Raw genomic sequence first — 18,379 nt, 5'->3', positions numbered from 1 at the left:
ACATGATTTGTTGCGTCATTTTTATTTTTCATTGTATATTTGTATTATTTATTAGTCAAAAAGTGTATTCTTTAAATTAAATTAATATCATATCGATATTGTAAAAGTTTAAATTAGAATGTGTGACTAACGTCAAACAAGTAAAACCGTTAACTTTAATTCACCAAAAAGATTACATGAAATTGGATTAATATCTAATTGACTTGAATTCAGTGCAAAACTATTTAAATTGCACTGGGTATGACCCAAACTCGAAATAATCCGGATTCATAAGCAATATGAACTCGAAAAAAATCGTTTCCAAAATAATTCGACTCTGAAATAATTCGCAGTCGAAATAACTTAAATTCGAAATTAACTAAGAGCCGAAGTGATCCAAATAAGAATTCAACCTGAGCGGAATCTGCCCAAACCCAACCTTTGGCAGCCTCTGTTGGATATACGTCACTATTTGCTTTTGAAGTTTCTGAAAGAAGGCCTTTCCAGCTCTTGCAAAGCATTCCTCAATTCAAACAAAGTTTTCTTATTCTTCAAAGTATTTGCAATTGTTGCAATGGCGATTGGAAGTTCTGCACTTTTTTGGGCCACTTCAGTTGTTGTAAAATACAGGTCAGATCTTTCAACAATGTCACTAACCATGTTTCTAATCGGGTTCCATGATTTTTTGTTTTTGAAAATGTTGATTGCAAAAGGTTTTTGAATACCCATCGAGGATAAAACATTGAAATTTCTTGATGTCAACAAGATCTTGCATCCAATGTGCTCAACTCTAGAAGGAAGCCCAAGAACATTCAAATCCAATGTCACCCAAATATCATCCAAAACAATAAGAACCTACTTCTGTTTCTTGAGTCGATCACGTAGCTGAACCTTCCTTGCTTCCAGGCTCGCCTCATCAAATTTGAGGCCTAAGTTCTTAGCAATCTCGTTTTGGATTTTTTCAATGTTTGGAGTTTGTGTTATAGCTGCCACGATCACCTTATCAAACAACTGCTTCTCCATGGCAAGTCTAGCAAACTGTTTTACTAGTCTAGTTATGGCTGCTCTACCCATTCCGTACACTCCAATTATGTTGGAATCATCATTTTTCAATGCCTCCATGACCCCATTCAAAGCATCGGTTCTTGATTCAAAGGCCTCGTAACCATTGACATGTCTGAGAGCAGGAAGATATGAGACTCTATCGAATCGGTCTTTTCGTAATAGTTGAGCAATGGAATCGGCCTCCTTCTCAGCTCTGTTGCTGAGCTGGTAACGAGACTTGAAATTAGGACAGAATCCGATAAAACACCTTTCCTTCGCTTTGTCTTCATCCTCCTTTAATTTGGCTGCAGCCTCCTCAGAGATCTCCTCGTCCACCATGAACAACCATTTCTCCACATCTTTATAAATCTTACGCCCTTTCCTTTTAGCTGCATCAACAGAATGCTTCACTCTCTGTCTTGCATCCTTCAGCTTGTCGACTCCCTCCTTCAGATTCTCCACGTTGCTTTTATAGTTTGATATATAGGTTACCTCACGTTTGATGAGATCAAATGCGAACTCGCCAGCTTTTTCACCAACCGAAGCAATGACTGCTTCCATTTCTCTCTGTCTGAAGTTCTGCAAAGTCGATGTGATGTGATGTAAATTTATTTCAACAGAGCAAAGTAGATTCTTCCCAAGTTACTATTGATGCGAGCGGAGCCATGGGTGTCAAATTTAAATTATTAAATTTTAAAATTAAATCAATAATTTTTTATTATTTTAGATTAATTTTTCAAGTTGCTCAAGTTGAATTATTCCCTATTTATATTAATTCAGATTGGGATGGAAGGAATTTTCATTAAAATTAAATAAAAAATTGCGTCGGTTTCAATTGAGACAAAATTGAAATCAACTCGGCCTACTTCTACAACTATACTTAAAACAACAAATTGAACAAGCAACGTTTTTCAATGTACATTTTGACCATTTTTTATGTCAATCCTTGAACTAATTAATTTTTTAATTAAGATATAATATATTTCTTTTCACACTATTAGCATGTTCTTTACGACGAGGGAAAAGACGTTGAAAGCTAGAAGAAAAACAATTTGTAACTCAATTATATATATATATATATATATAACTCAATTATGTATAATATAACTAATAAATTTTATATAAAAAATAAAAAATTTTAATGTAAAATAGTGAAAAAATAAAAATATTGTAGATAAAGATGTACTTATATAATATAAAGAAAAATATTCTGTATCATATCTTATGATATTTATATAAAATTAAATAATGTTATTTTGATTCCAAACAATAAAAATTTATTTTACTTAAAATCAATTTTTTGTAGAAATTTTTGCTTGGTGCTACCCCTTATTTTGGTACAAGACATCTAGAACTCACAGTAACAACAACAAACCCTTGAATAGATAGCATCCATCCTTGCATTGTCTTCACAAAAGTCAAAGCAGTTCAAATTGAATTTACATTTTTTGGTGAATGGAATTAAAACTATATATTACATATTAAATATAGATAAAATTGTAAATGAAAGGTAAAGAGGTGAGCAAAAACCCCAAATTTAACTAAAAAATCTCACCAAAATCTCCGAAGACTAACAACTAAAGAAAGATAAAACTTATGAAATTATTCCATTCAATTAGCTATTAGCCTCTAAAAGCTTAATAACCAAAAAATAAATTTGAAAAATGTTGTTGATCAAATTGTGATTTTCTTGTAACTAAGTGATCAAAATAAAAAAATGAAAACTGTAGGGGTAAATGTATAATTTATCGTTTTTAATGTTAGTGCTTTAATAGTGCTTAGGTTGTTGAAAATTTGATTTGCTTTCACATTATTATTTTTAGATTACGGGTATGATTGTGACTTTGGTTTTTGATAGATATGTATATCTTATTAAGGATTTTTAATTACTTAATTAATTATCATTATTTTTTCATTATAGTTTTTAATTTTGAATTAATGTATTTAATTAATAGAGTTTAAATTAAATTAAATTAAATTGCTTCCTTTATAGTTCTAATGTAGAACAGAACCAACTTAATTAGCAAAAGTTAATCTGCATTAAGTTCAAGAAAAACAAAAACTAAATAAGGTATATGGTAGGAGAGTTATTATCACATTAAAGATAAAATAAAAAAAAATTGGACAAGATTTTATTTAAATGTTAATGGAATAACATACAGAAAAACTATTCTCTTTGGCTTTGACTTCCAATCAGCGAACTTTTGTTTTTTTAATTTTCTTCGTAGAAATTGGTATTTTATCTAAAAAAAAAAAAAATAGTGATCGGTATCCGTTCCTTCAAACTTGATCTTTGATAAGTAAAATTTTTCTTTTTCTTTAATATAATTGTGTTTATATGTTTATTTTGTTAATTGAATTTCTTTTATAAATAACACAATAAGTCATGTGCAACGTAACGATCAAGAAGCTACATTTTATAAAAATTTCACACCGTAAGGCCCAAGCCATATTTATATGATAATAGAGATTATTGTTACTTCATTTTTATAAGTTAGATTAAAAAAATGATGAGGGATTAATTAACGCGCATACTTTTATGCTTTCAGGAAAAAAAAATATATAAAAGCAATTGATTATATGAACTTTTTTTTTTTTGCAAACATTTTATAATTATTTGTAAAATTTTTAAAGTATTATAATTATTATTATTATTATTATTATTATATATTTTTTTAGGTGTATTTTGGATCACACAATGAGAGATAAACATCTCCCATCTCCTAAAATTCTTGTACATATCCCAAAATTCGAATGCCAAATCATCTCAAATTCCAAATGCTGGGATGTTAACGCATCATAATTTTGTCTCTTTCAACAATTATTTTGGCTTTCAACAAACAGTTTTAACGCCATGCAATAAATGCAATCCCCATATAAATGTAGATTTGCGTTTAATGTTCCACCTCCAAGTAATGCATCCAACGTTTCAAATCACAAACCAAATCTCAACCACTAAGGACAAACAAGCAATGACTGATCAACAATGAAAACAAAGAATCTCTAAAACACAGTACGAATCAACGAACAAAATGAAAAATGAAAAATTCTTGATGTATTTTATTTTTTAATGATATATTTGATTAGTTGATTGTAATCATGTATTGAAATTGATTATTAGTCTTACTCTAGCCTTAAGAGAGATTATTTTTGTTTTTCATCCTTCATACTTTGATTTAGGTTAAAATCTCCATGGAATTTTAAAAATTATTAATTGAAAATAAGCCACGTAAATTGGTTCTACGGATTTATTTAGTTATAAACATTAATTTGTCATCATCTCCAAATGTCCTTTCATTTTCATATTGGTTTACTTCAGTTATGAGACTTGTACATGAAAGTTAGGGCTTTATTGTAGGTTGTTGAAATTTTAATTTGGTTTCATCTTATTATTATTTTTACATTACTGGTGTGAATATATGAATTTGGTTTTTGATAGCAATGTAATATGATTTTTTATTGATTTTAGTTTTAGTGCATTAATTGTAGGTAGTTGAAATTCTAATTTGTTTCACATCATTGTTCTTATATTTATTTATGGTTTTGAAAATGAGCTTGGTTTTTGATAATTACGTAATATGGATTGTTTTAATGTTGGTGTTTTAATAGGTAGTGTTGAGGGTATTTTTGGTGATGACAAAGTGGAGCTTAGCAAGATGGTAAGGTGGATGAAAATTGGATCTGCAGCAATATGTATCGGATTATTTTGGGCTTTTTGAAAAGAAAAAAAATTCTTGGTTACCTTGTAGGGTCATTAGGATTAGTTATTATTGTTTGTAAGTATGGGAGCATTTTAACTATAATTTTTTTATTATAATACTACAATTGTTTAATCATAATTAAGAATTTTGTGAGGATTACCACTTATAAGAGTGGATTCTATATAATATTTTGGTAGAATCTACATAACTCTAAATCTGATTATTTAATTGTAGTACAATTATTATAAATGATATGTTCTTTATAAGTATGAGTTTCATATAAAATTTTGATCAATCTCACATCTATAATTATCAATTATAATTTATTAATTATACTACAATAATTATAAATAATACGTATCCAATTTTAAGGAAAGGAAAATGTATAAATTCACTCATTTTCTTTCATATGAAATGAAATAAATGATGAAAAGAAATAATTTTTCTTTTTTTTTTCCTTCTTTTCTCCTACCAAACACAGTTTTAACGCCATGCATTTAATTGCAATCCCATAAAATGTGGACTTGCTTGTAATGTTCAACCTCTAAATAATGCATCCAACCTTCCAAATTGCAACCCAAGACCAAACTCCCCCCAATTCTCATCTGCATTTAAAGGGATTGGATTTATATGCATGGCGTTAAAACTGTGTTTGGTAGAAGAAAAGAGGAAATAAAGAAAAACTATTTCTTTTCATCATTTCTTTCGTTTCGTATGAAGGAAATAAGAAAATGGAAGGAAAATGAGTAGATTTACACACTTATAAGTAATAAACCAATTATAATTTAAAATTATATGGGATTTATAAAAAATTTATATAGAGACCATACTTATAAGTGATAAACCCTTACCTAATTTTTTATTATTATTGAATAGTTATAATATTATAGTAAAAGAATTGTAAATGATATACTTTCCATAGATTGTGTATGAATGTGAGAGTTTAGCTTTCATATAGTTAAGTAATCTGGTTTGGGATTTTTTTATTAATTAATTAATCTTCATTATTTTTCCAGTATACTTTTTAATTTTGATTTTAATTAATTGATAGAGTTCTAATATAGAATAAAAACCATTTAATTAGTAAAAGCAATCTATTGAGGTTTAACAAAAAACAAATTCCATAAATAAGATTTATGGTAGGAGAGTCATTATTAATTTGAAGATAAAAAAATAGATAAAACCTTTTTTAAAAGTTAATGGAATAGCATAAAAATTTATTTTCTAAAAAATTATTTACCGTACACAAACTTTTAATAATATTTCAATTTCATAATGATTCTTAAAAATTCCATACAACACCTTTCAGAAGACTTTATTTGGGATTGTTTTTAATGTTAGTGCTTTAATAGTAGGTTGTTTGTTTGCTTTCTCATTATTAGTTTTAGATTAAGTGTATGATTGCAAGTTTGATTAATTAATTTTCTCCAATGATTAGTAGAAACTGGCATTTGATCAAAGAAATTAGTGATGCCTATTCTTTCTTAGCACTCGATCCTCAATAGTAAACTTTTTACTTTTGTTTAATATAATTGAATATATTATACTGAGTTTGTTATGTAAGTTAATTGTTTTCTTTTATAAATAATGAGCAAAATTCATTGACCTTTTATTCATGTATTAATTTTATTTAAAATCTTAAAAGTTATATTTATCATCTACTGACTTTTATTAATATCTCATTTTCATCAATAATCTTTAAAAATTGCATTTGTCATCCACTACTTTTATTAATATTTCATTTCTATTCATGATCTTCAACAGTTTCTTCTATCAATACTTGCAACCTTTAATAAAATTTTACCTTTCATTAATCCTTTAATTAAAAATTAAAAAAAAAATCCCTCTGTCCTATTTTTTTATCCATATTTATTTTCTGGAATGTTCTAAAATTATGTCTTACTTTTTTTAACATATAAAACTCTTACTTTTTATATTTTAAAATTATCTTTTTTTTATTTTTTTAACTTTTTGATATTAAAATTCATTTAACTAAGTGATCAAAATAAAAAACATTAAAACTGTAGGGATTAAATGTATAAGTTATCGTTTTTAATGTTAGTGCTTTTATAGTGCTTAGGTTGTTGAAATTTGATTTGCTTTCACATTATTATTTTTAGATTACGGTATGAATGTGAGTTTGGTTTTTGATAGATATGTATATCTGATTAAGGATTTTTAATTAATCAATAAATTTTCATTATTTTTTCATTATAGTTTTTTATTTTGAATTAATGTATTTAATTAATAGAGTTTAAATTAAATTGCTTTCTTTATAGTTTTAACGTAGAACAAAACCCACTTAATTAGCAAAAGTTATTAATAGAGTTTAAACTAAATTAAATTAAATTAAATTGCTTTCTTTATAGTTTTAATGTAGAACAAAACCCACTTAATTAGCAAAAGTTAATCTGCATTAAGTTAAAAAAAAAAAACAAAAACTAAATAAGGTTTATGGTAGGAGAGTTATTATCACATTCAAGATAAAATTTAAAAAATTGGACAAGATTTTATTTAAATGTTAATGGAATAACATACAGAAAAACTATTCTCTTTGGCTTTGACTTCCTTTCAGCGAATTTTTTTTAAAAATTTTCTCCGTAGAAATTGGCATTTGATAAAAAAAAAAATAGTGATGGGTATCCCTTCCTTCAAACTTGATCTTTGATAAGTAAAATTTTTCTTTTTTTTTTAATATAATTGTGTATATTATGTTTATTTTGTTATGTAAGTTAACTGATTTTCTTTTATAAATAACACAGTAAATCATGTGCAGTGTAGCGATCAAGAAGCTAGATTTTATAAAAATTTCACACCCTAAGGCCCAAGCCATATTTATATAATAATATAGTTTATTGTTACTTCATTTTTTTATAAGTTAGATTAAAAAAATTGATGAGGGATTAATTAACACGCATACTTTTATCCTTTCAGAAAAAAATATATAAAAGCAATTGATCATATGAACGATTTTTTTTTTTTTGCAAATATTTTATAATTAATTGTAGAAAATTTTAAAAGTATTATTATTATTATTATTATTATTATTTTTTGGATGTGATTTTGGATCACACAATGAGAGGTAAACCTCTCCCATCTCCCAAAATTCTTGTACATATCCCAAAATTCGAATGTGAAATCATCTCAAATTTCAAATGCTGGGATGTTAACGCATCATAATTCTGTTTCTTTCAACGATTATTTTGGCTCTCTACAAACACAGTTTTAATGCCATGCAATAAATGCAATCCCCATATAAATGTAGACTTGCGTTTAATGTTCCACCTCTAAATAATGCATCCAATGTTTCAAATCAAAATCCAAATCTCAATCCCTAAGGACAAACAAGCAATGAATGATCAACAATGAAAATAAAGTATCTCTAAAACACAGCACGAATCAATGAACAAAACGAAAAATGAAAAATTCTTGATGTATTTTATTTTTTAATGATATATTTGATTAGTTGATTGTAATGATGTATTGAAATTTTGATTATTAGTCTTATTTTAGCCTTAGGAGAGATTATTTTTGTTTTTCATCCTTCATCCTTTGATTTAGGTTAAAATCTCTATGGGATTTTAAAAATTATTAATTGAAAATAAGCCATGTAAATTGGTTCTATGAATTTATTTAGCTATAAACATTAATATGTCATCATCCCCAAATGTGCTTTCATTTTCATATTGGTTTACTTCACTGTATGAGACTTGTATATGAATATTAGTGCTTTAATTGCAGGTTGTTGAAATTTATTTTGATTTCATATTATTATTTTTACATTACGGGTGTGAATATATGAATTTGGTTTTTGATAGCAATGTAATACGACTTTCTATTGTTTTTAGTTTTAGTGCATTAATTGTAGGTAATTGAAATTCTGATTTGCTTCACATCATTGTTCTTACATTTATTTATGGTTTTGAAAATAAGCATGGTTTTTGATAATTACGTAATATGTATTGGATTGTTTTTAATGTTGGTGTTTAATAGGTAGTGTTGAGGATATTTTTGGTGATGATAAAGTGGAGCTTAGCAAGATGGTAAGGTGGATGAAAAATGGATTTGCAGAATATGTATCGGATTATTTGGGACTTTTTGAAAAAAAAAAAAATCTTTTGGCAACTTGCACACATGTAAATATCATTGCATTTATATATATATATATATATTTATATATATATATATATATATATCTTTATGATTGTGTTGGTTACCTTGTAGGGTCATTAGGATTAGTTATTATTGTTTATAAGTATGGGAGCATTTTAACTATAATTTTTTTATTATAATATTACAATTGTTTAATCATAATTAAGAATTTTGTGAGGATCTATCACTTATAAGAGTGGACTCCATATAATATTTTGGTAGAATCTACATAACTCTAAATCTGATTGTTTAATTGTAGTATAATTATTGTAAGTGATATGTTATTTATAAGTATGAATTTCATATAAAATTTTGATCAATCTCACATGTATAATTATGAATTGTAATTGATTAGTTGTACTACAATAATTATAAATGATACGCATCCAATTTTGAGGGAAAGAAAATGTATAAATTCACTCATTTTCTTTCATATGAAACGAAAGAAATGATGAAAAGAAATAATTTTTTTTTCTCTCTCTTTTCTCCTACCAAACACAGTTTTAACGCCATGCATTTAAACGCAATCCCTTTAAATGTGGACTTGCTTTTAATGTTCAACCTCTAAATAAAGCATCCAACCTTTCAATTTGCAACCCAAGACCAAACTCCCCCCAATTCCCATCTGCATTTAAAGGGATTGGATTTATATGCATGGTGTTAAAACTGTGTTTGGTAGAAGGAAAGAGGAAATAAAGCAAAACTATTTCTTTTCATCATTTCTTTCATTTCGTACGAAGGAAATAAGAAAATGAAAGGAAAATGAGTGAATTTGCACACTTATAAGTGACAAACCAATTATAATTCAAAATTGTGGGATCTATAAAAAATTTATATGAAAACCATACTTATAAATGATAAACTCTTACAGAATTTTTTATTATTATTGGGCAACTATAATATTATAGTAAAAAGAATTATAAATGATATATTATCCATAGATTGAGTATGAATGTGAGAGTTAAGTTTTCATATAGTTAAGTTGATTAATTAATTAATTTTCATTATTTTTCCAGTATACTTTTTAATTTTGATTTTAATTAATTGATAGAGTTCTAATATAGAATAAAAACCACTTAATAAGTAAAAGCAATTTATTGAGGTTTAACAAAAAAAAATTCCATAAATAAGATTTATGGTAGGAGAGTCATTATTAATTTGAAGATAAAAAATGGATAAAACCATTTTTAAAAGTTAATGGAATAACATAAAAAATTATTTTCTAGAAAACTAATTACCATACACAAACTTTTATTAATATTTCATTTTCATAATGATTCTTAAAAATTTCATGCAACGATCTTTTAGAAGATTTTATTTGGGATTGTTTTTAATGTTAGTGTTTAATAATAGTTTGTTGAAAATTTTGCTTGCTGTCTCATTATTAGTTTTAGATTAAGTGAATGAATGCAAGTTTGATTAATTAATTTTCTCCAACGGTTAGTAAAATTGGCATTCGATCAAAGAAATTAATGATGCCTATTCTTTCTTAGCACTCGATCCTGAATGATAAACTTTTTGCTTTTTGTTTAATATAATTGTATATATTATGTTGAGTTTGTTATGTAAGTTAATTGTTTCTTTTATAAATAATGAGCAAAATTCATTGATGACATATGATCTTTTATCCACGTATAAATTTTATTTAAAATCTTTAAAAGTTATATTTATCATCAATGAATTTTATTAATATCTCATTTTCATCAATAATCTGTATAAATTGCATTTGTCATCCACTACTTTTTTTAATATTTCATTTTTATTCATGATTTTTAAAAGTTTCATGTATCGATATTTGTAACCTTTAATAAAATTTTACCTTTCATTAATCCTTTAGTTAAAATTAAAAAAAAAAAAAATCCTTCTGTCCCATTTTTCTTATCCATTTTTATTTTTTGAATGTCTCAAAATTAGGCTTTATTTTTTTTTTTTGAACATTTAAAACTCTTACTTTTTAATTGTAAAATTATTTTATGATTTTTTTTATTTTTTATATTAAAAATCATAAAACTTTAATTTTATAAAAAAATTTAAATTTTAATATTAAATACATTAAAGTCAAAACTTTTTTCTTAAATTTCATAAAAATCAATGCATGACAAACATTTTGAAACGAAGGGAATATCAAATATTCTTGTAAGCTTTAATTTTCAAGTCATGATAAGGTCCACCAAAGAACTGTTAGTTTCATTATGAATTTAATTTATTTTCATCTTTGGCATTCTATTTATGTCTGTTTAATTTAGTAATTACTTGTGACTTTCTTTGAAATATTATATAATGTAATGTATTTTTGAAATATTTTTATACTGATATTTAATTTACATTGTTATATTATTGATATATTTTATTTAACCTAATCATTAGCGATATATCCATTTACATCTAGTCGATTATACATTCAAAATCTATCTCTATCCAATCAAATCGGTTTTGGTGCAAAAAATTATCTACCAATTTTAAGTGTTTTATATTAATATAATAATTTTAATTTTTACTTTAAGTGTTTAATATTAATATAATATTTTAATTTTAATTATTATTTTTAAAATATAACTATTTTTTTATATTAATAATTTTAATGATAAATCATTTCAATATACTTTAATAATAAATAATTTTTAATATTTTAACAATTATGTCAATATTATTTTAAAAAATAGATTTTCCAAAAAATAATCAAACAATAGAACACATTTTTTATTGACTCATTCAAATAATAAAAAATCTTTAATTTAAAAAAAATGTAAATATTTTTCAAAATATATTTTTTGACAATCAATTTTCACAAAACAAACATATTTTATAATCACAATCAATTAAAATTCAACATATATAACATAGTTATTTCAACTATAATTTTTTTATTATAATAATACAATTGTCCAATCTCAATAAAGAGTTATGTGAGGATCCTTCACTTATAAAAGTGGATTCCACATAATATTTTAATAGATCTTACGTAACTCTAAAATTTGATTGTTTAATTTTAGTACAATTATTGTACGTAATATGCTCCTTATAAGTATTGTCATGATTATTTTTTATTCAGGGAACTTGATGGTTGTAAAAATTTTTGAAGTCATGTCAATATTTTTTATAGAGTGTGATTGATTACTCAAAAATATCATCTTTTAATAAAAATATTAAAATTAATTAAGATTTACTAAAAAAAGTTAGTTAAGGTCTACAAAATTAAGGTTGGATCCGAAAAGTACGGTATAAGTGAGAAATGTATTAATACCTTTACATCACCCGTTTAAATATCAGTACCAATTAAACATGGGTAATTTTTTAATTTTGACGATATAATTTTTTTATATTTAAATTTAATTTCCTTAAATTTATTTATAAAAAAAAAAAATTTTTGTGGTGAAGATAGTATTATTCTCCCGATTATCATCAGCATTTTATGGGATTGCATTAATATGCTTGGCGTTAAAACTGTGTTTGGTAGTGGAAAAAGGAAATAAAGAAAAGCTATTTCTTTTTATCATTTGTTTTGTTGTCATATGAAGAAAAAAGGGAGACTGAAAGAAAATGAGTGGATTTGCACATTTTTCTTTTCGCAAAATCGAAAGTGTATCACTTACGATTATTATAATATAATTATTTTTTCAATAAGGACTCCACAGAAGACAAAGTAAAAAATGAAATTTTAATATTTTAATAATTTTTTCCCAATGAGAGCCTAAAAAACAAAGTAAACATTTAAGAATTTTTTCAAAGGGGGTTCAAACCAATAAAGCCTATATAACAGATCCACCCTTACCCCATAAAAGACAAAGTAAACTTAAAATATTTTTTTTCACCAGGGCTCAAGCCCCCAACTTGCCCTTGCCAAGGTCCGCCCTTGATTTCAGGTATGAATATATGAATTTGGTTTTTGATAGCAAAGAAATCTGATTTTCTATTGTGTTTAGTTTTAGTGCTTTAATTGTAGGTAGTTGAAATTATAATTTGTTTCAGATCATTGTTTCTTATATTAATTTATGGTTTTGGAAATGAGCTTGGTTTTTGATAATTAGGTAATATGTATTAGACTGCTTTAAATATTAGTGCTTTAATAGTTGGTTGTTGAAACTTTTATTAACTTTTCGTGATTGAATTTAGATAATATCGCTTTCGTATTCTAAACAAACAATTTGCCAGCTTTTCAAACTGGGGTTAGCTTTCTCAACTCTATAATTTAACATCCCCAAACTAGGGTTAGTTTTTCAAACTAGTATATATAGATGATGGATGTGCTAGTGTGATAATGCACAAACACAACACCGACAAGGAAGAGGATTAACTAGAGATCACTACAATGTCTAAAGTTAGCACCAACGGCCAAATTCAAAACCTTACCGACTCAGAGATCAGTTATGTGACTTCCTTTGATTGGCAAGGGCACGTTGTCGGCCAGTACCCTAGCCCAATCCTGCATAAGGATACGGGTACTTTTCAACATGTTGGAAATCAAAATGGTGGTTCGGAAGCAGCTGTTGTATATCTCACCAAAAATAAAAACGACAAAAGCTATCACGCAATTGCAGCTTGGTTAAACGAGTCCAGTTCTCCTAAAAGTAAGGTATATAATAATAATGATCCTAAGTCTACCAAATTAACCTGCAATTTACTTCTTAGTATTTTAAAGATTTTAAAACAAAGAAAAATAAAAACTATGCATGATTACTTGTATAATGCAGGCCTATGCATTGATTGCTGAACCCAAGCCCTTTACTAACGAGCTTTGGGGAGAAATTCATGATAAACTGCACAATTCCAACACTAACAGCTCCAGTACACATGATGGTTTAACCTTAACAGTTCAAATTGGAGAAGGAGATTCCCCAACACTTTTAGCAACAATAAGTTATGCTTAATTGGCTGAAGTAATAGGCTGTCAAAATTACTAAGTAAATAAAGTGCCTTGTGCACTAGCACTCTTAGACCATTAGAGTGAATTTGGCAGCCTGTAGACTATTACCGTGTTTATGTGTTTGTAATGTAATATTTTAGTTTTATTATGGATCGCAAATCCCATAGGGAAATTTCAAATATCAATAAAGAATAACACTCTTATTTGGTTTATAATTTTGTTTGCTTAGAAAAAATTTTCTAATCATTGAATATAAAATTTTATATATATTCAAAAAGCCAACTAAAATAATAAATAATAAAAAAATTAACATAAATATATCATTTATTCTTTAAGGGATTATAAGAAATAGATTTCAAATTGTTATTAATTTTATTTTCGAAATTATTATGTGTAGATTTGGTTGCAAGAAAAAAAAAAGAACTTTTTTCATTTTGTACAAAAAACAAAAACTAATTTTTTTGCCAACAAGCATGTAGTCGATTGATAAAATGTTAGATTTTTAATTTATGTGATCAAAATTCAATTTTTAATAATCTCAAATACAATATATATATATATAAATTTTCTTCTTTTAGTTTTTTTCCTCTTCCGACTCACATTGCGAGGAGAACATATCACTTAAAATTATTGTATTACAATTAGCCGATCATAATTCATAATTATGTAAGGTTTATTCAAATTTTACATGGAGCCTACACTTACAATTATAAGTGATGGCCTTTACATAAATTTTTATATTTTATTATGATTGAATAATTGTAATATTGTAATAAAAAAATATTTATTGGTGAAATGCTCCTTATTATTGTGAGCGTATCAAAAACCAATATTTTGTAAAAAAGAAAAAAGAAAAAGAAACTAATTTTTCCAAATTGATTCAAATTCAAAAACTAAAATTTTAATAACATGGCTAATCTAGTTAGAAGAGCTATTCATGAGCAGGGCTTAACATGATATTTCATTCTTTTAAGCAAGTTTAGGCCCAATTTGATTTAATTTTTTGGATTTCATTTTTTTTTTCAAATTCATTTTTACATTTAATAATAAAGTTTAAGGTCGTCTAAAACATTAATATTTAAAATTTAAAAAAATATATTTTTTTAAATTATTAATTTAATTTATTTATTTATTTTTAATTAAATTTATGAATCATTTAAATTTAAATTCAATTTAATTTTATTAAATATAATTTAAAATTAAATCATTATTTTAATATTTTATATTAAAAATTTGTACTTTACCCTATTATAAGTAATAAAGCACTAAAACCCTTCGCAGCCTTTTACTCGAATCTTTCTTTATGCAAACCCAACGGCTAAGTCCTTTGTCCTCCCCGGATCACTTTTTATTTTGTTTTTTCGTCTCTTTCATTTTCACTAGCATTTTTAACTTATCACAAAAACCCTAACTCTAACTTTAAAACCCACTAACCAACTCCTTCCAATGACGAAAGTCCACGAAACCGGCGTTTGTGACTTTAAACGCCAACGGGTGGCCGAGTATCCGGTCGAATTCATCTTCAAAGCAGACTCTAAACCCTCCACCGGTTCACCTCTTCCCAGCTCTATTACTTGATCTGAAATCCATAATCAAGAAAACTTAATTAGAAAACTATCAGCGGTATTCTGTTGGTTGTTGCATCAATTTAAGTGATTCTAGATTTAGTCATCTGTCATATAATGCTAGAATCATCGTATTTGACCTTGCAATTTATCTAGAAGATGATTTAGGCAGTGAGAGTTTTAGGTTTTGAACTCTGCAAAATCAATTCGGACATGTTGTGTCAATCATTTATGTGATTTAGCTAATGATAAAACCGCCACAAGGGAATGAACCAACAATCTCGTTTCTGGATCTATACTTGATCTTACTGAGGAACATGAATATGGTATTTATGTGTATTTTGATTCTATTGAGTTTCAGGTGTTTGTAACTTTTAAGTTAGATGTTTGCCATACAAGATGCGATTGTATATATGTTGTATAATGATGTATGGGATCTAGATGAGTGACTAGATGATTATAGTCCAATTGATTATTAATGGACTTACAATATTGAAAGGTATTCCACGGGCCAGATAGAAAGGTTTAAAGCCAATCTTGTGGCCCAAAACTTAAACGAAGAGAAGAAATTTGTTGCAAAGAATCTTTCTATCCTGTTTCTACCAATGATTTTTTTTAGAATCTTTATGGCATTGCTGGCTCATTCGGTTAAGAGTTACATCAGTTAGACGTTAAGACGTCTAAATGGAGTAACTTGAAGATTTTGTGGTTTTATGTTTGTTAATTTGAGAAGTCTATTTCTGGACTTCAAAGGCATTCATTCTGTGATATACGAAATTGATGAGATTGTCACTGTAAAAAAAATATTCGTGATCAATGTATATGTTAAGAGGTTAGTGGGAAGGGGTGGCTATATACTGCAGGTGTTCTAAGTTGATGATATCATATTAGCAGCTCTAAACACTGACCTATTGTTTGAGACAAGAAAATTTTGTCATGTCACTTCAGGTAAAGATTCTAATTGAGACTCTCATTCTAGTCTGGAGATTGATATTCTTCGTGACAGATATAGAGGCATATTCGGTTGGTATTAGAAAACTTACATTCAGTTTGTGTTGAATAGGTTTTGATATGCACTATTTTCCTAGGCACTTGTTGTAAAAAGTAACATGCTGGTAAAATCTCAATCCTCATGGTGACAATGAAAGAGCTCATGTCGAATATTCAGTATGCCTCAAGTGTCAACTGTGGGTAATTTGTATGCTCAAGTCCGTACACATTCTGGTGTTGTGTATACTGTAGGTGTAATTCGGAGACAGTTGAGCAATTCTGTTTTTAATGATCAGTAATCCAACATTTTGGATTTAGCCAGATAATTTATCCTATTTCTACGTGCTTGTGAAGCCAATTTTTGTATTATTGGCTAGAGGAGTTATTTCTTAGAAAGTGTGAAACAAACACTTACAGCGCCCTCAATAATGGGTACGAAGCATGTAGCAAAATGTGAAGCTACACGTCAGATTGTTGGCTGTAAAATCACATCTTATAGTTGGTTTTGTGGTTCCAATTTTGAAGTTGCTGGGGATGTTTCGTGGTAAATCTGTAGCAATAGCTTTCTCTCAAATACTAAGAGTTCCTCACACTCCTAATAAATAGATATCATAATTTAGTTTATTAGAGGGAAAGTAATTGAATCCATTGGACCAAATTTTAGAGCACATAATTTCCAGAGCTCATTCAGATTGATACACTAATTAATTTTGGCTGTTAAAGTGTCTTGACAATATGACACTTATACAGGATTTGGAGAGCTTTCTGCTATATTGAATTAGTAGAAGCTATGTGTGATAAAATCTGTTGTAATGATGTCTTTGAGAACTATCTATGATATGGTTAAAGCTTGATGTTCGAACCTACACTGTAATGATTAAGGGACTTTTAAAGGAGGAGTGCCAGGTGAAGCTTATGAATTATATGGGAAAATGGAAGAGGGTGGTTGTTCGCCAAATAATTGTTCTTATAATACTATGATCCTGGGGTTTCTTGCAAACAATAATGTCTCAATTTCACAACAGCTTCTAAAAGAATGGTGGGTAAGGGATTTTCTGCTGATATATCCACTGCGACCTTGTCAGTGGAGCTGCTGTCTGGTGTTGAAATAGACTGATGCTTGACATGAAATGGTTCAGATCTATGCAAAGAAAGGTATGAATATAGAGAAAACTTATACTTAATTGAAGATTTGTGGAGTAGATCCCGATGCCAACAAACCTTTCCTGAGGTAAGGGGTCTCGATTACTATATTAGTTTCTATTATATCATTCTTTTTTTACATCTAGGACAAAAGCAATATTGCAAAACTTGATTATGAATTCTGGAGATAATATTTTAAGCTAGTTTTATTTGTCTTTTTTCCGGGTCAAATCAATGAAAATACAAGCACAAAATCAGTTGAATGGTCTACAAGTATCTGGAAAGCTTGTTATAATAAGCGAATGATCTTTGCAAAGAATGGAAAGAGATTACTGATCTTTTGCTTCTTCTTGTGTTAATAACTTAATAAGCAATCTGTCTTTGCAAAGATTTGAAAGTGATTACTGATCTTCGGCTTCCTCTACTAGTTTATTATTTCTGTTTCAATTCTATGGGCTGAAAGAGACAAAAATATGTAAGTTTTTGTGCTTGTCCAATTTTCCTTGAGCATGTACTCACGTATGATGTAAACGTGTTTGCTTACATTTTTTTGCTTTCTCCTTCATCCTTTTTTGCTCATTTTACTCATTTCTTCTGTTCTTTCACCTATCTGGCACACCCAACTTGTTCACTAATTGTTTGGAATTTTTACTCTATCTTGTTTAATTTTTCTCTTTCATTGTTAAAAGATGAATTATAATGTTTTATTTCCAAGGTCTATCTTTCTACTTTAACAATGATATTGGGAGAATTTTCTGTCACTGATAGTATAGCTTTTGTGCAACCAGATATGAAATGTTTCTAAATTAAACAATTAGTCTTTTGTGAAAATGACTGATTGCTTTTCTAATATTGTAACCTCATTTTTTAGTTGAGTTCTTGGATCTAAAGGAAGATGGTGCTGTAAATGTTAGAAAAAAAGAAAAAAGGATTCATGAGTT

The 18,379-nt window shown here is 27.2% G+C and overlaps 1 protein-coding gene and 1 long non-coding RNA gene across 2 annotated transcripts; one reads left to right on the top strand and one right to left on the bottom strand.

Moving 5' to 3' along the window:
• Window positions 1–245: 245 nt before the first annotated feature.
• Window positions 246–1,684, bottom strand: LOC111294729 (disease resistance protein SUMM2-like). The gene has a single exon (XM_089742879.1). The coding sequence runs from the start codon at window positions 1,582–1,584 to the stop codon at window positions 835–837; it is 750 nt and encodes a 249-aa protein (XP_089599005.1). The 5' UTR covers window positions 1,585–1,684; the 3' UTR covers window positions 246–834.
• A 10,783-nt stretch (window positions 1,685–12,467) lies between these two features.
• On the top strand, window positions 12,468–13,955 carry LOC111295178 (uncharacterized). The gene is made up of 2 exons (XR_016327230.1): window positions 12,468–13,449; window positions 13,568–13,955. It is a non-coding gene; the product is annotated as an uncharacterized LOC111295178 (long non-coding RNA).
• Window positions 13,956–18,379: the final 4,424 nt, after the last annotated feature.

This window comes from Durio zibethinus, chromosome 14 (assembly GCF_047325235.1).
Source record: "Durio zibethinus cultivar Kanyao isolate XHJ-2024 chromosome 14, ASM4732523v1, whole genome shotgun sequence".
NCBI lineage: Eukaryota > Viridiplantae > Streptophyta > Magnoliopsida > Malvales > Malvaceae > Durio > Durio zibethinus.
Note: the sequence above shows the minus strand (reverse complement) of the source record. Positions and strands in the feature narration are given on the sequence as shown.

Coding starts and splice junctions, on each gene's coding strand:
- LOC111294729 (XM_089742879.1), bottom strand. CDS start 1,584: ATGGAAGCAGTCATTGCTTCGGTTGGTGAAAAAGCTGGCGAGTTCGCA.